Source organism: Atta cephalotes (genome assembly GCF_000143395.1).
Source record: "Atta cephalotes unplaced genomic scaffold scaffold00018, whole genome shotgun sequence".
Taxonomy (NCBI): domain Eukaryota; kingdom Metazoa; phylum Arthropoda; class Insecta; order Hymenoptera; family Formicidae; genus Atta; species Atta cephalotes.
In genome coordinates, this window is record NW_012130082.1 from 4,256,454 (window position 1) to 4,281,696 (window position 25,243).

At 33.4% G+C, this 25,243-nt stretch overlaps 1 protein-coding gene across 1 annotated transcript in view; it reads right to left on the reverse strand.

The window, feature by feature from the left end:
* Positions 1-12,382: 12,382 nt before the first annotated feature.
* LOC105618898 (cysteine-rich motor neuron 1 protein) overlaps positions 12,383-25,243 on the reverse strand; it is a 45,572-nt gene continuing 32,711 nt past the window's right edge. Inside the window, exons 3-4 of the mRNA XM_012200428.1 lie at positions 20,969-21,184; positions 12,383-12,495 (exon numbers count right to left, since the gene is read on the reverse strand). Coding sequence (XP_012055818.1) covers positions 12,383-12,495; positions 20,969-21,184 — 329 coding nt within the window. The remainder of the gene's footprint in view (positions 12,496-20,968; positions 21,185-25,243) is intronic.

Here is a 25,243-nt window from a genome sequence, read left to right on the forward strand (position 1 = left end):
TCATATATATATATATATATATATATATATATATACATATATATATATAATAAATTCTAAAAAACAACGGAAATCAATCATATATCTAAGCTAATCATTTTAATCCATACCTGTAATTGACCACACAAGAAGATGCGTTGCATAACAACGAAGTCTACGCTCTATGTACATACATGAAAATTGCAGGAAAGCCTCTGGCCCTGCTTGTATATTTCATATTTTACGATGTGTACGCAAGACCGTCGTGATGGCAAATACGGTAGAAAGGCAGAGCGGAAAGACCGAGCTATAGAGAAAGAAAAAGGAAGAAAAAAGTAAAGTTTATCTCACGAAATTCCATCGATTTTATCGATTGAAAATACAAACTTTAACGATAATGATTATACTGCTAGTATATAATTGATATATATATATATATATATATAATAAATATATCCATCTAAAAAGAAATGCGAAAGTATCAAAATAAAAGAGATTTAAAATTAAAATAAAATCATTTAATCCATACTATTTCCTTTTTGTTCTCTTTAAAATGATCACATTTCTATCCATAAGCGATATTAAGCAATATCATTTCTCAAACACTACACTAAATTCTGAGAATTATAAATATTACATTTGAGTCAATAATACGAAATATGAAAATATATGAAACTGGTACGTACAATGAGAATGATTTAGTGTCTCTTATGTTAGAACAAACGTCAAATGTACTTTGCTACAGATTCTGCATAGAATAAGCGCGCAAATGAGACGTACGTCAGCAGAAGCGACGAAGAGAAAAGCACTTCCTGCGATATATCCATCCTCGTACCAGAGACGAACGCACAGTACAGTGCATTAATACCAAGCGTTTACGTAAGACCGAGATATGCACCAACGAGATCCGCCGTCGTCACAGCGTCGGCAACGTCTCTCGCTGTCCTCGTTTTTAATGATTCTCACTATCCGTCGTCGAGATCTGACTTTTTAGTCATCGGCTATGTCAGTATATGCGTTAGCTTCATTAAATAACGAACGAGCAACGAGTACAGAATATTAATGGCGCTACTTTTAGATACGAATTACGGCTACGCCGTAACCGCTGCTTTTATTGTGTAAACGTCGGTTGTAAATCGCCAGCCCCTGTATTCCTGGAACTCGTTATGACAGTAACGATATTGTTATATTGTCGTTACGCAGATTTTGTATATGATAAAAAGCTGCGCAACGAAATGTAACGGTACCATTACTGTCATAATAAGTTACAGAATACAAGGGATAATATCGAACGAATTTTATCTCTCCCTGTTGCTTCTGCAAAGGTGAGCGAACGGCCCGTGCATTACACTTGACATTTGCCGTTCAAGAAACGTCAAAATTATGCGGTTTCGTATTTCACAGTACTAATAGTAACTCGCGAATGGCGATAAGCATGTTAAACGACCGATAGCCGCAAGTTTATCGTCGACCTGAATATTATCCTATTGTCTGCTTTGCATTTATCGATGACGTACGGCCACAATTCCAGATCTCATTTGCGATTTATGAGTGGACAAATATTTAGAACTGAACAGCGAACGTATATGTAACGAGATGCCTGCTGAATCGTCGGCTGACAATGATGCGCGATGCTAAATAAAATGTTTGTTTGAACGTGAACGAAAAAAACAGCACCCGAGAGAATATTAATCACGTTGATCACGTTTGTCAACCGATATCACGACTCATTGTATATTCGGACTCGTAATCGTACTCGTACTAGACATACGCTACGACGACGCCGCAGTTGAATAGCAACGGCGTTATATTGAAAGTGTCAGGAATTACGTCACAGTAATGAGTATATATGTGATTTGTGACCCACCGTTTGTCATGTTGGATGTGCCATCCCTCTGATGCAGCTGGTTAAACTGTACCGGCGAATTAAATTCGGTCGGTATACAGCTACGTACGTTGATTCAGCGCGTAATCGTTCGATGCAACATTCATGAAGCTGGCTAAACGAATACCAAAGTTCTATGCGCTATGTTTCTACGACCCAAACTTGGACACGGACACAAGTGGCCACACGATTTATTCTGCTAATATTATTCATTCACGTTCGCTGTTTATCTTCAAGTAATATTATAAATCAGTCATAGCGACTATAATAATGATAATTTAGAAAAAAAGATCAACGTTATTGCATAAAAATTTTAACTGACATCTTCAAATTTTAAGTATTTATTACACATAAGAAATTATTTTATTTTGCATTTTATACGGTAAAAATATTTACATTTTTTTGTACAAGCGCGTTTTCCAAACAGATTTAATTTCTATCATAGGCCTCTAAAAAATAACGATCATTCATTATTTTTCGAGCTGAATCCGATAGCATTCGCCGAAAGCTCGAGAAACGCTTAGGTATCGTTATTCAAATGTAACCCCTGTGGCAATTTTCCGGTTCGCCCTCTCGTATTTTTTTGCTCTCCATCTAGTTGAAATCGATAAAAACGTCCTATTTCTCGCGCGCACACGAAAAATGTTGGGGCAGCCGCCCTTGAATTTCGCGTGAAGCGCACGTTAAGAAAATATTTTTCAATTACCCCTATAAAACATTCCCGTAAATCCGAACGTATCTATCAGTACCAAAGAAATCGATATAACTCTTTAGATTGATAGTGATAAACAAATTTGATCGACGTTGGCCCGTTCGATTAAATTTGTCACCGCTACTATCGAGCAGCAACGATATTGCGATAAATCTTGCTTCGCAGTCTTTAGGATTAATAAAACAAGCTTTGCTACTGAAACCTCAGATTCTCGGCAAATTGTGACTTTCTCTCCGGAGTGTAAACGAGAAATCGAAAAAGATTACTCGAATGAAAAGATGAAAAGGAAGGAACGAAAATGCATAAAAGCTTCTCCAAGAGAATCTTACGGGGATTGGAAATTTAATTTTGCTTAATCACTTGATGAAGATACTAACATCTTGACGATATTCTGTTATATAAAATGACGTTTCTAAGTCATTTAAAGAATCCTCAGATATTACCTTTTTAATATACTACAAGGCCTACAAGCATTGAAAGTTTTCTGTGTTGTTATAAAATTAGTTAAAAGATAAGAAAGATGTTGCACATGAAAGCTTGTATATTTTATTTTTCGTGATTCACATCGTTATTCAATGACTAGTTTCATTATGACTGATGGAAATCCCGATAAAAGCAACAGCTTTCAGTACCGTGTATATCAGACCGTAAATCATCGATGATTGTATAAAAGAAACGTAACAGTAAGGAAAGAACGCGTGGGATAAAAGGGAGAGAAAACAAACTGCAGAAAAGGGGGACAAGAGACTCGCAGTGATAAGAGGAGGAGGACGACCAGAAGGAAAGATATAAATCGGCTATCCCAAGTCTTACCTTCTGGCAAACGTTATCAAAATTGAATTTCCGAATATGGAAGAAGGGGCGCGCAGTGTCTGCGGATTCGCCAGTTGGCTTCTTCGTTATTTATGTCTGCGACGTACGGCCCGCTGGAACCATTGTCGATATACAATAGAAATTTGTTCGCGCGACGTGTCGGGCAACTTGAGAAGCTACTCGTCTTTTCGAGACTTTTACCGAGATTTTGAAGAAATCGCGGAAACTGCCTTGGTTCCATGCGCATAAGGAAAAGAAACGGGAAGAAAAGTGGAGGAAGAGGCACACATCGGAGATCAGATTGATTGCTCTTTTATCCCTCACCGACTCAAGGACGAACTACAGATCTCGCTAGAAGAGTCGCGTTTCGTGACTTGCGTGATCGAATTCTTTCTATCCTATCTTCAAGCTCTGATTTCGTTCGCTTCACAGACTGATTCCTTTCCGGTCGTTAATGCCGCCAATTCTAATATGAGATTTAAGTCATTATGTTTACGCTCCTGATCAGATGTGATAAAAAGGATAATGTTTATACAATATCTTACATATATATCCCTATACATATATTCGTCCATATATACATATATTTGCGGATATTCAGTCTCAAATATTATAGAAAAAAATCTGTTATATATGTGTGTGTAAAATAAATTTTTTTTTTAATGTTATATAATTTTTTAATGTTATTAAATCAAACTTAAATATAATGAAAATTAAATTTTTTAATTATTCTGCCTTTAAAAGCAAAAGTATTTATTATTAAAAAAATTATTTATATAAAATGAATTCTTTGTAAAACAAATTATTTGTATACATATTTTATGCATATCATATACATCATAAATTTACGGCAAATTATTGTTCAAGATCGTACAAAAATTTAAATGGTTTGATTCAAATTCCATTACTAATACGATCTCATTCCTAATTCATTGTACTAATAACTAATTTAAAAAAAGTAATCGCTTGAGCTTCTTTCACACCTTAAAGTGAATTTACGGCTAATCAAATGCGGGGAAACCTCCTAAGATCGAATTCCGCATTCCCATCTAACTTGGATTCCCTTCTGCAACCCGATTCTCTTACAGTCGTTAATGGCGTAAAACGGGGTATTGGAGATCGGTTCGCAAAAGTGTCGTAATTAGAGAAACGTGTCACAGATCTAGAAACCTCAGACTTTTTACACATAACTGTCAAAATTACTTGGCGGATTCTTCCATAAAATTTATTTTTTCATGAATTCTGTGTATTCCTTAAAACACTCGTTATATAGTTTTCCTTAACAATTCTGCTTTTATTTTAATATTATAGTTACTTTTTTAACGCTGCAAATTACAAACTTAGTGCAACTTACAATTTTATTTTAATTAAACGTAAAATGCATTTAATATAATATATATGTGTAAACAAATTATTACATATTGCATACTATACACACATGTACAGCTTCTCTCACAAATAGTATATAATGTTATACATATTGTGTATATGATATATAATTTTTGTCAAAGGCAGAATTTCATTTTGGAGCAATAAGTTTTCAAATGAAATATATGTGTAACTGCGAGAATTAGATATTCATAACACTACATTGGCCAAGCGTTGTTGCATTTAACGAGACCGTGTAATTTCTATTAAAATCGTGAGACAAATATGCATGCTAATTTAATGCGCTTAGCGGCAAAGCACCAGCTGTTACTAAATGAATCAATTAATTAAATTATCGGCATTAAACGATGCACACTGAACTTTTTTTAATGTATTCGTATTTCATCAAAAACTTCAGAGCTTTAGAGTCTAACGTCAATACAGTCGGGATCGTAAGAAAGTAGGTATTCAAAATTATTCTCCGACAGCACGAGTCCAACATTTTAAAAGAAAAGCATTTCTCGTTTCATCAAATATCATTTAATATCAAAATCAAATAGTTGTTTAAAAATGTTGAAGATGGATAAAATATTGCACTGATATCAATATCAACGCTTTTCAATTAAACTGACAACGATATATGGCCAATATTAGAATGCGATTTTCAACGGAAAAATTTCAACGGAATCAAGTGATGCGATATTTTCTTTTCTAGCGATAACAATGAAAAAATAACAAATTTGTCGACATAACAGCGATTTATGTTACGGTTGGTGAAAAATTGCGGATGACAACGATCAAATCGCGACGAAAGCGACAATTTGCTACATTTTTTGTGACTATTTTTGCGAAGTGTTGTGCCATGTGAAAACGTCAGCGACAAAAGCAAGGTAATCATAACTAGCAATTATTATACATATATACAACAACCGGCGCAATGTTTGCCTTCCATGCTTGATGGAAGCAACGAGGACTTGGGTCAATCAGTCAAGCAGCCGGCTAGCCATCCAAACTAGCAGAAGCAGTGAACGAACACCCACGCGTATAATTTTACGTTTGCTCTGAAGTTACAGACGAGAGATAGTCTTGTCGCTCCTGGCTATTACTCGCAAATCACGTTGGAAGTAAGAACACAGCAAGAGATGATAGAGATAAAAGAGTGAACGTAGAATAATGTTAAGAAAACCTCAATCTACTCGTAAAAAAAGAATAATGCGAATTTGTTAGGAATACATTTTAGAACTCAAGGAAAATTTTTTACCTTTGGCAAATAGAAATTTTTATGTAAAGTTTTATCATTTAACGATTTTATTATAAATATTTATATTAGTTATGATTTATATAATATAGATAAAATAATATAATGTTCACACAAGATTTAATATTACGATAGACATAGATTCGCATGTTTTTCAACTAAAATCAGGAAGTAATAAGTACAGTGATGATCTACAGAAGTACGGTTTATTATCGCGTGACGTTATTATTAATGTATTAATAATGACGTCAAACTTGATCACTTAATTCAATTATTTCGCTATCGATTGGATGGAAAATAGATGGCAGGTGTAGATGTTATAAATAATCTATGCTAGCTTCTTCCAGCACATTGAAACAAGTTTGACATTGAAACAATTATACATTCGTAATTAATAACTTGGCGAAGAATCGAGTTAAAGTTACGTTAAAATCTTAATTCCTTTTCGGGATTTAATTAAGTTTTAAATAGCGTGATTAACTTCGATAATTGCGATTAGCGGCTTATCGCCTTTCTCATGTTGGAGGCATTCTTCAACATTTTCGAGTGTCATTTATTAGCGGTCATTTCTTATTGAAGATTAAAACGTCATGAAAAACGCACTGTGGAATCTAAAACACGGAACCCAATCCTCTCTTCTTTGTTTCTTGCGTGTACATTGTCCGAAACGATTGAATCTCGACAAAATAGCAAATTCTTCACAAAAATAAATAAATGACGTATTTGTTAGATACTTCCATGTAATTGCGTTCGCTTTGCGATGCTGGCTGTCTACTCGAACAATCGGGATTCCTTTAAGAAACGCGAATTTCCCTCGAGACTCTCTTAACAACGCGGTCAACACCATTAAGCGCGCTTCTTGGATTATTTTCAACGAGTACTTGGCAAAATTTCAATTCAAATAAATTGAATAAGTTTCAATTTAAACAAGTTTATATTAACAAAAGAATCTCTACTTATTACAGTTACAGTTCGATTAGTTACAGCGCTTGGAAATATAGACTTTTAAGATAAACATTATTTTTAAATTCAACCTTTTGTATTTTTCGAGTCAAAATTCTAACGTGAATTTTTCTATGCATCTCAATATATTATCTAAGCAAGCGATTGTATTATTAAAATTACGAACAAACGTTCTATTATAAAAATTTTCATGAAAATGAAGTGAAATTTCGAGCACGAGCATCTATATCAATTCAATCTCATCTTTGTAGATCCTTTGAGCTAAGAAAAAATTTCAAGTTGAAAGCAAAATTAATTTTTTCGCAAAAGCAGTTTTTATATAAACAGTAAAATAATATATGGTTTGCGTGTCTCCCTTGAATTACTATAAAGTTTAACAATCCACTTAAACTAGCAGCAAGCTTCTAATGAAATCAGTTCTTGTAAGAAAATAGTTCTATCAGAAGAGGGAGACAATAAATTAATTCACGTTTAATCTCAGCCCGACCACACCCTCGGATTACTCTTCTGAACGCCGAGTAGAGTCTCACGATCCACTTAGGCCCTTAACAAGTTTGTAATAGAAAAAAATTAATTCGACTAAATTTCACAGTCGTCTTATTCGAGAGTCTTCCATCCAACATCAACTGACATATATAAAATGCGATCGAGAAATTTAATCAATTGACGTATTATATTAGATCGTTACATAAGAACCTTCGTTCGATTCCATGTCCCCATATTCATATCTGCCAACAAAACAATATTTATTTCTATATCGCGAGGACAATATGTCGAATTAAATTTGCTTCGTCATTAATTTCTATCACCCCATGTCGACAAATGAAATTTTAGAAGAGAGCGAAGGCAATAAATCTGAGACAATCTTTATTCTCGCATCGATTCGTATCCATTGCGCTCACCTGTCAACAAGACGGCATTTCGACGTTGAAGCGTTGAACATTATATTTCGATAGAATTCCTCCTACTCTTGACAGATTCTCGAACGAGCCGGCTTAATCTTACCGTTAGGACTTGCGATGGGGGAAAAAGATATCATTTTGGTAAACTACCATCTGGCGACGTCACTCGCTTTTCATAAAGAAACCCGAAAGCGAGTGCAGCGTTCTCTGTTCCGTAGAATGATGACGACGACGACGACGACGTGGCCTCCGGCGCCTTGTTACTTCGCTCAATTTCTATTTTCCTACATTGAAGTGGATATCGAATCTCTTTCTCTTTCTCCTCTACCGCATTTTTATCCGCATTTTATCCGCCTCTTTCTTCATAACCATGGCTAGCTCAAATAAACAGCACCGTCGTCACAAACTTGAAACAACCTATCCGTTTTATCGAGGCAAATATGCTCAAGATCTGTACGCGCGAATATCATTTTCTGTTCGCGTTTCTTCTTCCTCGTCCTTCTTGAGAATTACCCGCTCTCATTGCTGCCGCTACGAAAACATAAAACTCGTGGATGGTCCGCGAGAGCATCATCATGATGTGTTATATCTATATTGCAACTCTCTTATTACATTTGATCTGATTTGAAGTTACTTAGAGTTTTGAGTTACCTCCTTCGTCACACCAAAAGCAAAAATAATCAAAAGTTATAATTCATATCATTGACTTGTTTCTTAATTCGAGATTGTTTGTCTAATTATATCAATATAACGATAAAATTATCTTTAAATATTAAATTTAAATATTTTATAAAATTTAAATATTAAATATATTTTATTGCTCTTTTCACATAAATTTATGAAATATTCCATCTTTAAAAGTAAAATTTTTACTCAAAAGCATGGAATTTATTGTTAGAGAACTAAAAACTAATAAAAATTTTATCATTTGCCGATAGCGTTGTTAAATTTTTAATAGCTGCAATCCGAATAGTTTCTTCGACTTTTTTTTGTACTTTAGAATGACTTGGAATAAGCGTATCCAAGTTATGGAAACTTCCTGTGTAACGTGTTTTCAGGGCACTTTGTTTTCAGGGCACTTTAATAAAATATGTTATATTATGCCCGCGCTCGGACGATATTAAAGTTTGCCAATGTTTGCACGTTGCTGGCGCGTCATAGCCCCATATTTACCGAAGAATCCTTTCTCGGAAGAGAGACAGCGGGCAAGTTTATTTAATAACACGTAGAGCAGCGTCCGGGGAAAAAAGGGTCGCGGGAGAAAGAGGCACTTCAAAATAGCGCTTCGGATAGAAGCTGGTAGGATAGAATCAAAAGGAAACTACCGAGGTAGGTTGCCGCTCAAGGATATCCGAGATCCTCGAGAAAGTTCGTGAAAGGCACATCTCGTAGACTTTTGTAATTCGAGAAAACGAAGGATGTACGCGCTTGCGAGTTTGATTGTTCCAAAGCAGCGGCTTTCGTCACGTTTTCGCTGTGCTAATCCATTTGCTTCTAGCATCCTTCATCAAAAACATAGAACAGTAAAATTCTAACATACAATTTCCGTTTAAATAAAAACGTGATTTTATTTTCTATTAATAAAATTACTCAAACATTGAAAATTTTAATTAGAAATCTATGGTACTTACATAATTCTTTTCCTCCATTTTTAATTGATGAAAAAAATTATTTGAAATTCTGATGAAATTTTTGATATCTGCATTTGCAAAAGAATGCAAAATTTTTGCTAATTGTCGCGATTTCATTTTTCAGTTACAAATAAATGTAGAAATCAAAATTAATGCCAATCTAAAACTTCTTAAAAATTTTTTGTAGCTACAGATTATGAAATAATCAAATTTTCAAAAAGTAACAAAAAGCCGATACTGAAAGACTTAACGACTAGAGACAAATGTCTTCCGCGTGGAAAAAAGCACAGAATATTCGATGGTTCCTCTTGTGGGTTCTTCTTGTGGGAAACATATTGTTCAGAAATAAGAAAGAGAAAAATGATATCCCGGTATTACGAAGCAGATCAACTCTATTCAAAGAATATACTTTCAACAGAATGAAGTGCACGAAGCGACTTAGACATTTAGAAAGAGACTATTTTTCCATTTTTATTTTTATCATATCGTGCTTTTAGTATATTAGAATATTTAGGTATTGAAACAAAAATTTTCATTTGATTTCCTTTCGTTATTAATAACGTAATAATACCTTAGTATTAACATTGACACTAATCGAAAGAAAAGTTGTCCCGAGGAATTCCATTCATAGATCATTTCGCTAAATTTGATGAAGTACATTGTTTGTCACATGTTGTCACATTGCAATGTTTGTCACATTGCTTTTATTGACTTAACTGAAAACACCGCACCAAAATACAATTGCATTGACGAACTTTGCCGCGATTACTCTTTTTTACTCTCATTCGCAACCCATGAAACCTCTTCATGAAAACTCGTTGGAACGGCCGCTCGACGGTAACCACGATGGCTAGCAGCAAACTGGAGGGAAGTTTTTATCACGCGTCTGAAAGACCGATAAATTAAATTGCCCTTGGCTCTTAACTACGAAATAATGTAATCGTTCTCTCACTTTTGAAACAAATTCGATTTTTGCGATTTGGAGTGATGAATATACCACGGTTTTGTTAATACGAATATAACATCCACAAGAAGAATTGGTGCAATGGTAAAATTTTTGTTAAGAAATTGAAGAAGTGGAAAAAGTAATCTTAATTATTAAAACAGTAAAAAAATTGGAATCAAATTTTAAAAAGTGAGATTTGAAGATTTTTTAATACCCTACAATCTCAGAGAAAATCTGGTCTTAATATCTCAGAAGTTTGATAAAAGTCTAACCATTTATTTTCTCGATTGTCATTGTGCCGTAGTGCCATTCGTTTATCTCGAAATTTAGTTGAACGATCGATAAAACTTCCTGCACGTAATTTTAACAAGTAGCAGTTCGAAAGTGACGCAAGTGTAACGCGAAACCAGCCAGTATCGATATGAGCCTTAAGCAAAAAAAAAACGGAAAACGATCTTGCTACTTCAATTTCACGGTACACACGCAAAAGTGTAATTTTTTAATGCACCCGACCGCGTCGGAAATTCTCTGTGAAAAGTTTCGCCGCAAATGTGCCGCGATATACGCGAGATTTCCTTTGTTACGACAATTTGGCGCATCGTCGAAGTTTACCTTCTTTTCGCGCTGTTTTGTTCACAAACCGTGCAATATAGACTAACTATCCAAAAAAGGGAAGTTCTTATCTTCACTACTTTTTTCTTTCTATTTCGCAATGAAGAAGAAGAAAAAGAAGAAAAAAAAAGACAAAGAGCAGATGGAAGGAATTTTCACCTATTAAATTTTACCTTCCCCATCTCGTGTCTAATACTGATGTTTGACCCTCGCGAACCTTTCTTCGCGAGCTCTACAAAATAATTTAATTCCACATTGAGTCGCTTATGGAACTATCTTACATTGCCGGTAGTGGCGGTTATCCACTTCCTTGTGCACCTAGCGTCGTCCCAAAGAACGTGGTAGATGTGTAGTGCCGATAAGAGATGTAATTAGTAGCAGCGTGAAGAGCACTGATATCGGGGAAAGTGGCGGAGAAGAATTTCTATTTAGCCGCAGTATCATTTAAACGATATCATTCCTAACGTTTCGTTTCAAGAAAACAAATTTTAATCGTACGTTTAAAAGGCAATAAAACTCATTAACTGATATGATGAAAATCATTTAATGATATAATTTTAGTCATTACTAAAATATTATATCATCTTTTTTGTAATGTTTTAAACTTTTTATGTGATTCTAATTAAGACGAGCAAATATTTTCGAGATATTTTAATAAAACTTTTTTTTATACATAATTATCCCACATAAACGAGAATCACAGAAGTATGAAAATAATTAGTTAGATATTTGGTTATACAGAGGCCTGGAAACAAATTTTTAATAGTTCTCATAATAAAATGGATGTCGATAAATATCAAATAAGAAATTGTCAATCAAGTAAGAAAGAGAGATTCTTGTTCTTCTAGCCAAAATCTCTTAAAATATTTTTTTAGTGATTGTATTTTCTATAATATGACTGAACAGAGTGGTAAATTATTAGGCATAAAAGCAATGTTGAAAAAATCCGATAAATGTAGAAAAGATACATTAATATAACTGCATTTGTATCAAATGAAAGATAAATAATGGTAAATTTTATTTTGCTTAATCAAGAATATATTATATCCAAATTATATAAACAATAACTTACATTCGCGCGCGAGGAATTTTTTAAAGTTCTTCTTATCGATCAACAGAGTGATATTTATCTACCATCGAAAATTTCGATCTAATTAACGTTTGTTAACGATGAATAATATATATTAATGCTGAGAGTAGAACTGCTGAAGCTACGATACAGTAGTCAAAGGAAGAGTCGCGCGTAGTTCACTGTTAGAACGCGGACTCGTATAATTTCCCTTTAATCCCTTAAACACGATAGCGGATGAATACTAAACATACTCAATTAAAGCCGCCCATTCGTGAAAACTTCTGGAATTGGTTGAAAGTAACTTACCCTCGATGGCGGTGCTACTCGGCGTGTCGCCAGAATTATAGAGGTCATCTGAAACAGAAGTTAGAAGTTTATCGGTTGCGGTGGTACTTCTCGGTAGACGGATATTGGGCATGAATTAATTAACGAGTACTTGCGAAACACTTCATTAGATTAAACTTAGATAGCATTCTCGGGCACGTCCATTATTTCACGATCGGGGGTGCCCGAATGACTCGGTTCGATCGAGAACTGCTAACAAGTAAAGTAATTCAGTCTTCGATAATTACGTCTCCGTAATGACCAGCGCCGTAAATGCAATTTAGCTCCATTAAAATACCAAATCGCGTGTCATCCAGCGAAGTAATTGGCATTGATTAAAGAATGAATTCACAAAGAAGATTGCATTAGTTAGAATCAATTGATGATGGACAATGTAAAAAGTAACGGCACGAGAGACTATAAAAAAGAAAAAAGTTAATATGCGAGAAAGAAATGTGAAAGTATAAGAATAAGATGGAGATACACATTTCTCAATGAAAATTATATTTTCATGTTTATATCTACATATATCTATTTTAAAATGCATTTGCATCATTTTGAATGCAAATTACTGTATCAAGTCATAGTTGTATTTCTTGAAGCTCGATAAAAAATAATTTTAAAGATTTGTGTGGATATTTAAGAGTCTGACAATATTCTGCAAAAAAATCTCTCAATTATTTCTCTTGTTCAATCAGATGCATAGTAAATGATCGCTCTATAAATGCCTTGTCTTATTAAATATCACCGCCATTGCGGATACTAACGCGTTATAAATTATGAATTTACTTAGAAGTGAGCAATTCAATATTTCGCACTGCCGCAAACGTTTGTTATATAAATATTCGAATGGATTGCCGCCGGACGTTTAATATAGCGAGTAAATTTTACGCAACATCGACGCGAGTCCCAGGCAAATATCGGATTATTCGAAAGTGCAGGCAAATCCACGGAGTAATTTTCCTCGGACGACCACTACGATATTTACTATTAATATTTACCTAGCCGGAACTGCCCTTCGCCTTCCATCCAATCAGCTTTTCATGTCATATACTCGTAGTAAACATTAAATCAACGTTAACAAATTTTTAAACAAATATAGTCTAGTATCTTTTTGCGTTAATTATTGATATAAAATGTAAAAAAATAATAATATAAAACAATAAAACAATATACTTAAAAATATTTAATATTTAACAAATTCATTTATGAACTTCGTATAAAGTGAACTATTTCTCTCACTGTTGGATATCAAAGGAACAATGGTAATCCAATTCCTTGAATTAAAAAAATATAATCAATAAAACAAATCTTGCCCTGATGAAGTGGACTGCAAGGTCACGAAACGTTGGCATTCCAAGAATGGATCTGGACACGGAGAAAACCCGCGAAACGCATAATTTTTATTAAAAAATTCTTATTATTTTTAACATTCATGTATGTCAAAGTATAAATTAATTCATTTCTGTGGTTAGTTTTAAGATAAATAATATTATGTTACAACATCTATTATGCATTTAGAAACAATCAACTCAATTTGAATTTAATACATTTTCTTGAGATAAATTATTTAATTGTTTTGGTTAAATTAATGATATATTGAATAGAACAGTAACCGTAGAAATGATTAAAAATATCTCAAATTAGATATAATTTGACATATGAATTTAACAGTACATCTAAAATGTATTTATAGATTACTTAATTATAAAAATAATAAATTTAGATTATTAAAAATCATTATTTTAAAAAAGTAATAGTTATTTTCAGATTTATCTCATGTGTTTTTATTTTTTATTTCCGTTTACTTCAAGATTAGAGGAGAAAAGAGGAGACACATGAGTGATAAAAAGAGGAGACACATGAGTGATAAAATCCGCTAATATGTTGTTTAATTTTTTTTAACTTGTTTATGCGCATCATTGCTAATTATATTTACGTCACGTGCTAATCTTACACATCTTCGCGCAAGTCGTTAATTTATAAATAGGTATAGCTTTCGACGAAATTAACGATTTCATTTCTGTTCCGAAGATAGCTTTATAATTTATCCGTAACAGTGCATAGAATGCGAAGATTTCCGTCGGGGATTAAGTTGAATCTAAAGATCAATAAGCGTTCCTGTAATGACCCAATTATTAAGTTACTGGCTGTTGAAGAGTATGAAACTGTAAGGCACCGGCACTACATTGGTATTCGTAATCCTACACTCTCGCATTCTCGTCCCTCACAATTAGATCGTCGGACATCTGACATTTTTAGATTGGACTTGACTGCGTACAAAAGCGATTGGTAGTACGTCACTCGATCACGTCTGACCTTCTGTTTATATCGGCGCGATTGCGTAGTCTAATGTCTAAACCAGGCTAGAATCAACGTTAAAGAATCGTTTTCTCACGATCGCGGTGCTCTGACCCAAAACCCGGCTGGATAAAGATAGACATCTCGTCGTTAAAAGATATCTAATAATAGATATTCCAATTTCAGACTACTTGCACTTTGACATATTTAATTAAAAATTCATGAATTTATGATAAGAAGAGAAATAATTTTCTGAGAAAATTATTTCTTTTTGTAATTTGATTCATCTACAGAGATCGCAAATATGCAATTTCAGTCTCTTCCGGTCTAAAAACAATTTTATATACTTATCTCTTATCTAAATTTATATACTTAATTTATTTTCTTACAAGATTTATAGCAACTACATTTTAAAGTTCATATTGATTTTCTATATCGTGATATCTCCAGTTGTCAATTCAAATGCTGCGAGGATCATTTTGCTTACATAAAAAGAATTTACGAGCAAAATTGACCGTGCCAAACTCTCTCAAAGGGCATTCGTGCACCTTCGAAATTTTGTATGCAGCAAAGTGAAGATCCAAAGGTTTTCTTAAGACCTTGCCGAGCTAGCACTTCTGACAATATGACTTTACGTTGTTTTGCCATACTATAAGAGTAAAAAGTGATTGGATTCGGGACGTGAGAGGAGTATTTATGAACGAAGAAATTGCCAAGGGTATAAAGGATCGAAGGACGTTCTGGAATGTTTCATAAATGCTTTCGTTCGATGTTACATTCTCTGACATGGGACGAATAAACCAAACACATATTTTGAATCCGGAAACAAAGTGTGAAATAATAAAGCGCACCTTTATATTCCTGCTGCACAAAAAAATTTATTGCATTTTTTTTCAAGAAGTTTTAAAATAATCAATCACATTACTCCAATAGAAATGAAAACGAATCAGATAAGAAAGAAGAAAAAAAACATAAACTCTTTTTATCATTAAAAGAAAAATTTATTAATTTCCTACTCGGCACTACTTTCAATAGCATCATCAGTTTTATAAGCGAGATGCAAAGTTTGTTTATAATTTTGAAAACGAAGTTCTAAAGTTTCAAAGTTTCTCGCGATTATTCGTTCTAATAAATTGTAAAGGAAACAATCCAGTTGTAATAGTTTGCCATTTAAAATATAAACACAATATTTGATATGAGATACGCAAAAATTGAAACTTTTTCAAGGAACAAATAATCTTTTCTGTTCTAACAATTAAAGCTTTAACATATTCAACACATGCTTTGAATCAAACGTTCTGACACCAATCGCGGACTGAAAACCCGCACTCAAACGAATTTTTGCCATGTGGCATTTAATTTAAGTTTGCTAAGTATTTATTAAAGTTTTATTAGTTCCTGTAATGTAATTCGCAATTCCCTTCATATTCCATAGATTAGCGTATCGAATAAGTTTATCACGAGTATTCGATAACTAGTTGTTAGGCTATAGATATATAAAATGAATCAGGCATAATGACCCAACATAAACTGAAATTGAAGGTGTTGGGAAGTGAATGTCGGCGCTAAACTTCTAGTTCGAGTACATTCGCGTCGCACGCGTTATTAAACGAATTAATTTCTGCTAATGACAGGTTGGCCGCAGCAACGAGCAATTTAAGCAATGTATATGTATATATGTCAAAGGCAACTCCGTTATTAACTCATTATTTATTCGTAGAAAATAAAAAAATACATACAAAACATTCGGGACATGTAAATCAAGTTATTAATTATTTCAAGAATATATTATTATTGTGACGTGTTTATTAATATAACAACATTTAATTTCCTAGATTAAAAGTATAAAAGAGAAGATAAAATTAATTTCTATATATATTAATATTTTTAGAAAGAGTTATAGAAAAAAACTGATATCAGTAAAAATGTATAGTTCTCGTATTTTTATGATTATCTTTATCTTTGAAAATTGAATCTAAAAAATCATGAATTTATTAAAAATCAGTACGTTAGTTATTCTAGATAATACAATGGGATAATACAATGGGATATTTGGTTTTTTTAATGGAAATTTACGTGGAAAAATCTTCGCAATAAATGTATTTCGTAAATACCGATATAAACGTAATAGCCATACAATACAATTCCATGTACACTGTGTACCTATTATTCTATTCCGTATTTCACGCAATTTCCTGTACATTGCATTTCGAGGTGTAATACACCCGTGAGGAAATCAATGATTTTTTTATCATGGTTGATGAACAATATCGGGCATTGCACTCAATTAACTAGAGACAATTACTTTCAATGAGGTTCAATGAAATTCACGGCACGTTCCAAACCAGTTTATTTTACTGCGGGAGATGACACCACACTAAAATGTCTCTATTCAAATCAGTTAGCTGCTTCAAATGATGTCTACTCTGAAAATACTCGCTATTCATCATTGAACACAATAAATGTGCGTAAAAAACGACAAATTTTTCGTACCATTATCAGTGATTTAATATCCTCAATAATAATTCTGCCTGATAATTAAACACAATCTATATTTCTTCGTTTCATTCTTCATTTTATTTTATTTTTTTAATGTATTCGATAATTATCATACATAAATAATATTTCTGATATAATAAAATATAAAATATTGATTGAAGGAATAGAAAATATCCTATAAATATTTATATTTGTATTGTAATTGTGTAATCAATCATTATTTATATTAGTTTAAATGTAATATTATATATCTGTTCATCTTAAAAACATTACGCGACTCACTTTTAATTTATAAAGTGTCACTCAGGTACATCGGAAATGCCTCGGTTCAACGAAACGGATTCAGTTGGCTGGTTCCTTTGTTCCTCTTTTGGACTTAGGGATTTTACTCGTGTACTTAACTCGCTGGCAAAAGAACAATCCGTCTGCCTTCTACCTTTATAGAACGTACGCGATTAAACTTTTCTCAACGAATCGAATTTAACTTTCTGCATCGTCCAGGGTAACTACTTTTGTTACTCGTTCACCAACAACCTCGTTACACGTTGAACACCGCACTATGTCGAGATGGAAGTTGCACTCGAAAGAAGAACGAGTTAACTATTGATTCTGAGCAACTCCGGATGAGAGCTCTAATCATAACTGTTATGGAGTCTGCCACGCAGTTATTTCTTTAAACATACTTGAAAAAAGAGTTGTATCAGTAACTAGAAATTTGAGGGCAAATAACAATAAGCAAGTTGTATGAACTAAGAAAATATTTAAGTAATATTAACCATTTACTACAAATAAATAATATTATTATATTTTTGAAATTTATTTAATTTATTTACGGTCTCTCTTTCTTTTTACAATGTCCTCAAATTTTTATATGAAGTCTATATAATTATTTATATAGTTGAATCACTATTTCACTATCCATTAATAGTTGACAAATATTGTTGTCATGGCTGTATTTTTATAGTATTCGGTATTACTTTAATTGTTATTATTTTGTAAAACTAGTTGCAGACATTTAAATTTCAGAGTTGTCAATTATCATTACCAAAACTTTTTCTCTTAATACATGAACAATTATTGGCGCTGACAGCAAAAAAAATCGAATGCACATAACTGTCGGCTTATAACATTGTATATGCTATATATTAATATAATATATACATGTTAAGTATGAATCTCCAAAATGTATAAATTATCTTTCAATGAAAGAGAAATATAGAGAATATTATTTTATTTTGTATTATTAGACAAATTAGAAATATCAATTTTTTTGATGGTGGAATTATCGCTTTAAAAATCGTGAATATTTTTTTAAAAAGACGCTCAATATTAATGTAATTGAGCAAAAGAAGACATTATGATTTTACATTAAAATTCAATTAGTTCTTATATAGGAATGACTACAGGATATCGGAAATCGTACTGGATAATAGAGAAATTTATAAAAAGTCGCTTCAAAGTTTTAACGGAATAACACAATTTTCTCTCTCACATGATGGTTGTTTTTGCGTGTTTTAATCAGAAACGACGGAACCGATAACGAACGAACATACGTCACGAACGTGGTAGTTGTGTCTTTTTCTCATTACCGACATACCGTCTGTACCGTCTCTTCAGTTTAGTTTTTCCGTTTTCTTAGTCATTGTCCTCACCTTCGACACTATTTATGTTTTCTTTTCATTAACGCCGCTCTGTTTGCGCATCCAACATAGTTTCACGTATTTCATTCACCTTGCCACTGTTTCGCTTTTTTATCCACACTAGCTGCGCTGACGAGAGAAGGCAGCCGAAAAGGCACATCCTTCTGGAGTAACGACCGATGATAAAAACACAACGATTAATATCAAGCAATAAAACTATACAACGCGAATGATGACTGTCAATTTTTAACTTCTTTGCTCCCAACCGGTTTTCAGTCGCAAACAACTTTTTACTTTATTTGTAATATAAACGCAAACAAGTCCATCCGAAGAAGAGACCATTCTGAAAATTCGAGCTCCATTTAAACTTTTAAAAAACATTTTTAAGAAAATAATCTCATTCAAAAATAATTCATTAAAAAAACAAAGAGAAAAACAAGGCTCTCTCGTGGCAAATAAAGGTTCTGAAAAAAAAGATTAACGATAACGAAATAAACAACCGGTCGTAATTGCTTGCACAATTAATTAATTGTATCGGTGAAATTGCGACGCGTCTAATAAATTTCGTATATTTTTTTAAAACGTTAATGCTTTTAAAAAATAATAGCAATTGAGTTTAAAATAAATGCACTATTGGCACCAGGCAAACGACTTTTGTTAACGGACCAAATAAATGTTTATGGTTTTCACGACGACGCTCATGGCCTAAAAAATTGATTATTGCAAGTACGCGGGAATATAAGATATTCATGTGGCACAATGCGGACGATCCCTGATCTTATTTCGGAAAACGACAACGTCATTTCTTTTTACGCGAGACTGATTCCGTTCTCTATCGTGTCAGTGATTCTTATCGTAAAATGTATCACGCGCACACTAGATAAACAACGCAAAGCAAACAGAAACTTTGTGACATGGTTACTCTAAGAGAGCAAAAAAATGTAATAGTAAATAAACATTGACGTTTGCAAGAAATCACAAACGATATACACTGAAGATATTTTCGCGATCAATTCGTGAACTCATCGATATGATATGAATACTGTCTATTCATTGAGGAATTTATACGGACGAGTGCAAATGCTTAAAAACATAGTAAACAGCCAAATATAACTGCAGATCGTTTTCGTTTTTCTCGATGCAGTAAATGAACGGATGTAACAATATTATATTTTGGATTATTTTTTATATCTTCAAAAATAAAATCCAATTAATAATTTTATGATTTCCTATAAAAAAAATTTATACTTTATCTCTTACTTTATCTCTTTGTAATAATAATAATAAATGTAAAATATGTAAATAATTATAAATGTAAAACAATAACATGCCTCAGTGATGGAATTGGAAAAGATACCCGTTCTAGATTATAGTCAGGAGATTCTAAATTCGAATTCTGGTTGAGATAATATCCTTCACAATAAGTATATTTGCAGTATTTTGAGATACTAGTAGCATTATTATCAAATCGATGATCAATTTAATTAATTGTGATATTATTATTTCAGCTTTAGTTTATGAATACGTTTCAAGAAATAAATGATACGCAGTTTATATAACTAAAAGATATATTTAGAATTTACATATTAAAATATTATTACAAAATATTATTACACCAAGATCCCAACTATTATATATTGATTCTTTTCTCTTATTAATTTGATTTATTCAAATATTTGCTTTCCCCAATTCATTCAACTATTCCATCCATCATCAATCATTAACCATGTCTCCAAAGAGATGTAAGAAATCAGAACAAATTATTACACGTATTGAGCGAGCACGTACAAATGTTCATCGATTACACAAGTTTCCCCCCTGGTTCTAATGAACACAGAGGGATAATTAAAATTGATAGTCCCGCGTTACGCGTATTACGTCCGATTCCCCTAACGATAGACGGGTGTAACTCGCGCCATTTGACGAATCGAGCGTGAAATTAATTTCGCCATTAGTGCACTTTGACGCGCATTATCGTGCTGCCGCAGCGGAACATGCGGATCGCATCGCGTGGTACCGCGGTATATCACAGTACGCTCGCATATGGAATGAATGCGTCCTACCGTAAGCAATTTTCGCCTCCAAATTGAGCCGGCACTCGTGCCGCGTCATGTACATGTAGGGCTGCGGCTCACCCGGGCACCAGGGCACCGACGGACCGCAAACGCATTTGCCGGCCGCCACGTTTCCGTCCGCGATTCCCTCACCGACCAAGTTGCAGCCGGAACCCGACATCATCGGCCCGTGCGGACAATGCCTTCTCCATCTGCCCGGGATCTCTGAAAAGCGCAATACGAAACATACATTGTTAGTATCGAGAAATTTACAGTTTTGTAAACATATGTATACTGTTGTTGTAAAAATATAGAAATGCTTTTATTTTCCTGTTCAAAAGAATAAAAAATTGGGCAGTATAGTAGTACGATTGGTAATATCATACTCTACACACGTGCATATATAGGATTCTTGTTTCATTTATATCGTGATTAATTGATGGCAGCACAGTGATTGTGAATTCGAGATCATAGAAATCGATAGATGGAATATGCGCGATGGTTTTGTGTCGGCTAAGCTAGTTCTATTATTCAGCATGTAACAGAGATTGTACGATTTTATTATTCATTGACCGCAAGCATGTTTCTTCTTTTGTGGATTATTCGATTAGCTCTATAGCGAAACTAATACTCAAAATATTTGCATGAATGGCACGAGAACTGTGTATCTTCTGTGTAAGAGAAAAACATTTTCTATGTTACATACATACTTAGCTTGTGCATTTAAATTTATCATGGTCGATAATGATGTTTGTATTCATAATAATCTAAATTATTGCACAGGGATATCTTCACGAGGAGAAAATTCCACATGATATGAGAGAGGCGGTGCGACATAACGTTGTGCTGTACGAGGGGCTTGAATATAATAGCATGGAAAAATTCTAAATTACGCATCCGTGGCGAATTCACTGGCGGAATAAATCGAGCATCGATAACTGCGCAATTACAAAATCGTCAACATCGCTAGGCATTGCTTACTGCATATACATCGCTCGTCGTCGTCAGGTCTGACAAGGGGGTGAGTACCACGATACCGTCGATACCCGAGGGAGTATAATGCGGTCGCCTAATGAGACGCGGTGTGTACCTGGACGACAAATTCCAATTCAATTGCGTTTACCGTACTAGCCATTGATCGAGAAACATGAAAAAGAGAGGAAGGGAGGGGGGAAGGGAGGGAGGAAGAGAGAGAGAAAGAGAGAGAATGTTTAAAATGTCGTCGTCGCTATTTCGAAAAAAAAGAATAGCAATTAGCTTACGCCATTCACAAATAACTTCATATAACGAGGCACAGAGAAAGAAGAAAATAGAACAGAAATAGAATCGGGACAGTCAACTAACCGAACAATCAAGACCGAGATTGTTCAATACGAAGGACAGTTAAAGCCTCCTTTGGTGCCATAGCTATGTTGACTCTCTTCTCCCTTTTACTACTTTCGATAGCACAACCTTCGTTCCAATCGATAAGTTTAATAATCCACAGACGGGTTACGCAGAGAAAATCGAATTTGCTGATCGGTTTGCCCATCAGCTCTTTGGGCCTCCTAAATGTGAATTCATTTCGAGCTAATGATTAGGAAAGCGCTTCTGTCTAATTGTCCATGAGCTAACCAGATATGTGCTATGATATTCAAATATAATCAAACTGCGACGGTTTTCGATTAAGAAAATCGAGGATACTGATACTATAGAAGATTGTCCTAAAGATAGGCCGCAAAAGCAACCGAACTACTTTTGCGTTTAAATTCACTATGGAATTACATTTCTTCAAGATAATTTCTCGGTAACGCCGATTCGCGCTCGTAGCCATTAGCGAATTCGCTTTAACGATCCGAATTAAAGTTGGACTTCACAAATTTAAATATTTCGACTCATATCGTATAATTTGAGAATATTTCGTTTTGTTACACTACATTGCACAAAGATACAAAAATTGTGTGATTGCTTATGTACAACTTATTAATTAAAAATCAATGTCAATTAAATTAAATTAATTAAAATATTAATAATATTAATAATTATCAATAAAAAGCCAATACAAGTTATTAGTATATGTGAGTTTATTAAAAGAATAATGTAAATATTTCGATTTTGTTTTTAGGTTATTCTGTACGTATAGGTCAACCGGTATTAGGTCATCCGATGCATATTTAGATAAGATTTCAAATATAAATCTCAAACAATATAATTAAACATATTTTACAATCTGTATATAAAATAACTGATACAAATTTATTCAATAATTGAGATTATTACATTATGAAGCTTCAGTTTTCAATTTCCAGTCGTTATGCTTTGATAAAGCATCAATTATTTTACATGCAGATTGTAAAATTCGTTTATCAGTTAGATTGTTTGCGATTTAGATTTAAAATCTCATTTAAATATGCACGGAGGATGATATAAAAATGCAAGGTCGAAACGTTTGCCATTATTCTTTTAAATTGACATTTTAATAAGCTCGCACATTAATAATTTGTGTTGGCATTATTAATATTATTAATATTTCCATTATTAATTAATGTATTATTATAGTATAACATCTCTCAATGAAAAGGTGCAATTTATTGACAAAACATGTCGAAGCTGCCACTTTTAATGCAAATTTATCTCGAATTAATGGACCGTGTACTCAATGATCAATTAGCCGTGACCATTTAGAATGCACATTTCCGCTTTTACGTACATTACGTTGTCGATCTTTCCGGACATGAAACTCGAGAAGTCAGATTGCACTTACAGTTGTGGACTGTGCAATCGGCTTACTCAGAGGTGCATTTGGTCTCTTGTCCCACCGTCAGTAATCCGTTAAATCGTCAGTAGCCACTTCCCTAATATGTCGACGCTTGCTTACGCCTCTCTCTTCTAAGCTTTTCTTAAAATAATGGTATTTTATATTTAAAAAGAATTGCGTAAAATAATATAAACTATTTTCGCATTGACATACGTGTTTAAAATTTTAACAAAATTAATAGATACTGATATCAATTTGCACTGTCCTATAAATAAATTAAAGATTATAAAAGAGAAATCTTTCTTAAAAGTTTTAATTTAACTTTTAAAGATTTTAAACAAATTGCTAATCTTATTAATATATTATTTTGCATAAATAAAATAAGAATATAATATATATGATAACATTAATTATTTTATCAACATAAAAGCGATATATTATCAGAATATATATTTAAACTTTTCTCATAACAATTCCTAAAATAGCTTAAGCTGTAAAATAATCATGACATTGATATGTTGAAATTTTAAATAAATTAATATTTGTTTATTAAATGAATGTAACTTAATTAAATATAATTTAATTAAATGTAATTTGGAAAAGAGCTAAAGATACTATTATAAATAAATACATACTTCATTCAATTTATCCTAATTTTCAGTAATGGTAACATATAATTACTTTAACTGATATTAAGTCAAAACGTAATCTCATTGCTAAAATATTACTACAACGACATGTATATAATGATAATGAAATGTTTTACACGCTCGTTACTGTAGCACGTGAGTTCATACGATCATATTGTGAACGTCGTACGGAGTATAACGATGTTTCATATAACGCGCGACGAAATGCAGATTTCCGGTAACCAAAGTAAACGAAGTTGTGAAAAATAACGATGCTCCGCCCTAGGTAAGTAACTCGGCAGGGAGAAACGAGAAGCAACTTAATCAACCGACGCGAGTGCATTAAGAGTAGCGGTAAAGAACCAAGCGTAGTTAGAGAAATGCGAAACTAAAGTGGAATTCTAGAAGTGTACTGCTAGATTTTTTGCAAATCTCATCTGCGATGCGAAACACGGAAGAACAACACGTCAGGATGGACCCTTTGGCGCGATGATAATTTATTTTTCTGCATGAGTACACATAATCAATTTACACAATTTGGTTTAATCACTTATCACGAATAATGCCACAGTAATTTTTATAAAGGTAGAAAATATCGCGTTAAGTTTTTAAATCAGTACCTACATGTATTTGCGCTTATTTGCATTATATTAGATCTAAATTATGTTTAAATCCAACGCGAATAATCAGATAGGTTTTCTTTGGTTTTATAAGTTTCTCACGTGCACGTATAAGATTGCGGCAATTTTCTTTTAACGATCATATGTTGGATTGGATCGTAAATCCAGGTTCTCTCTCTCTCTCTCTCTCTCTCTCTCTCTCTCTCTCTCTACCGTACGTACCGTACCGTACCGGTACGGTAACCGGTACGGTAACCGGTACGGTAACGACGTAACGACCGACGGTACGTACGTACGT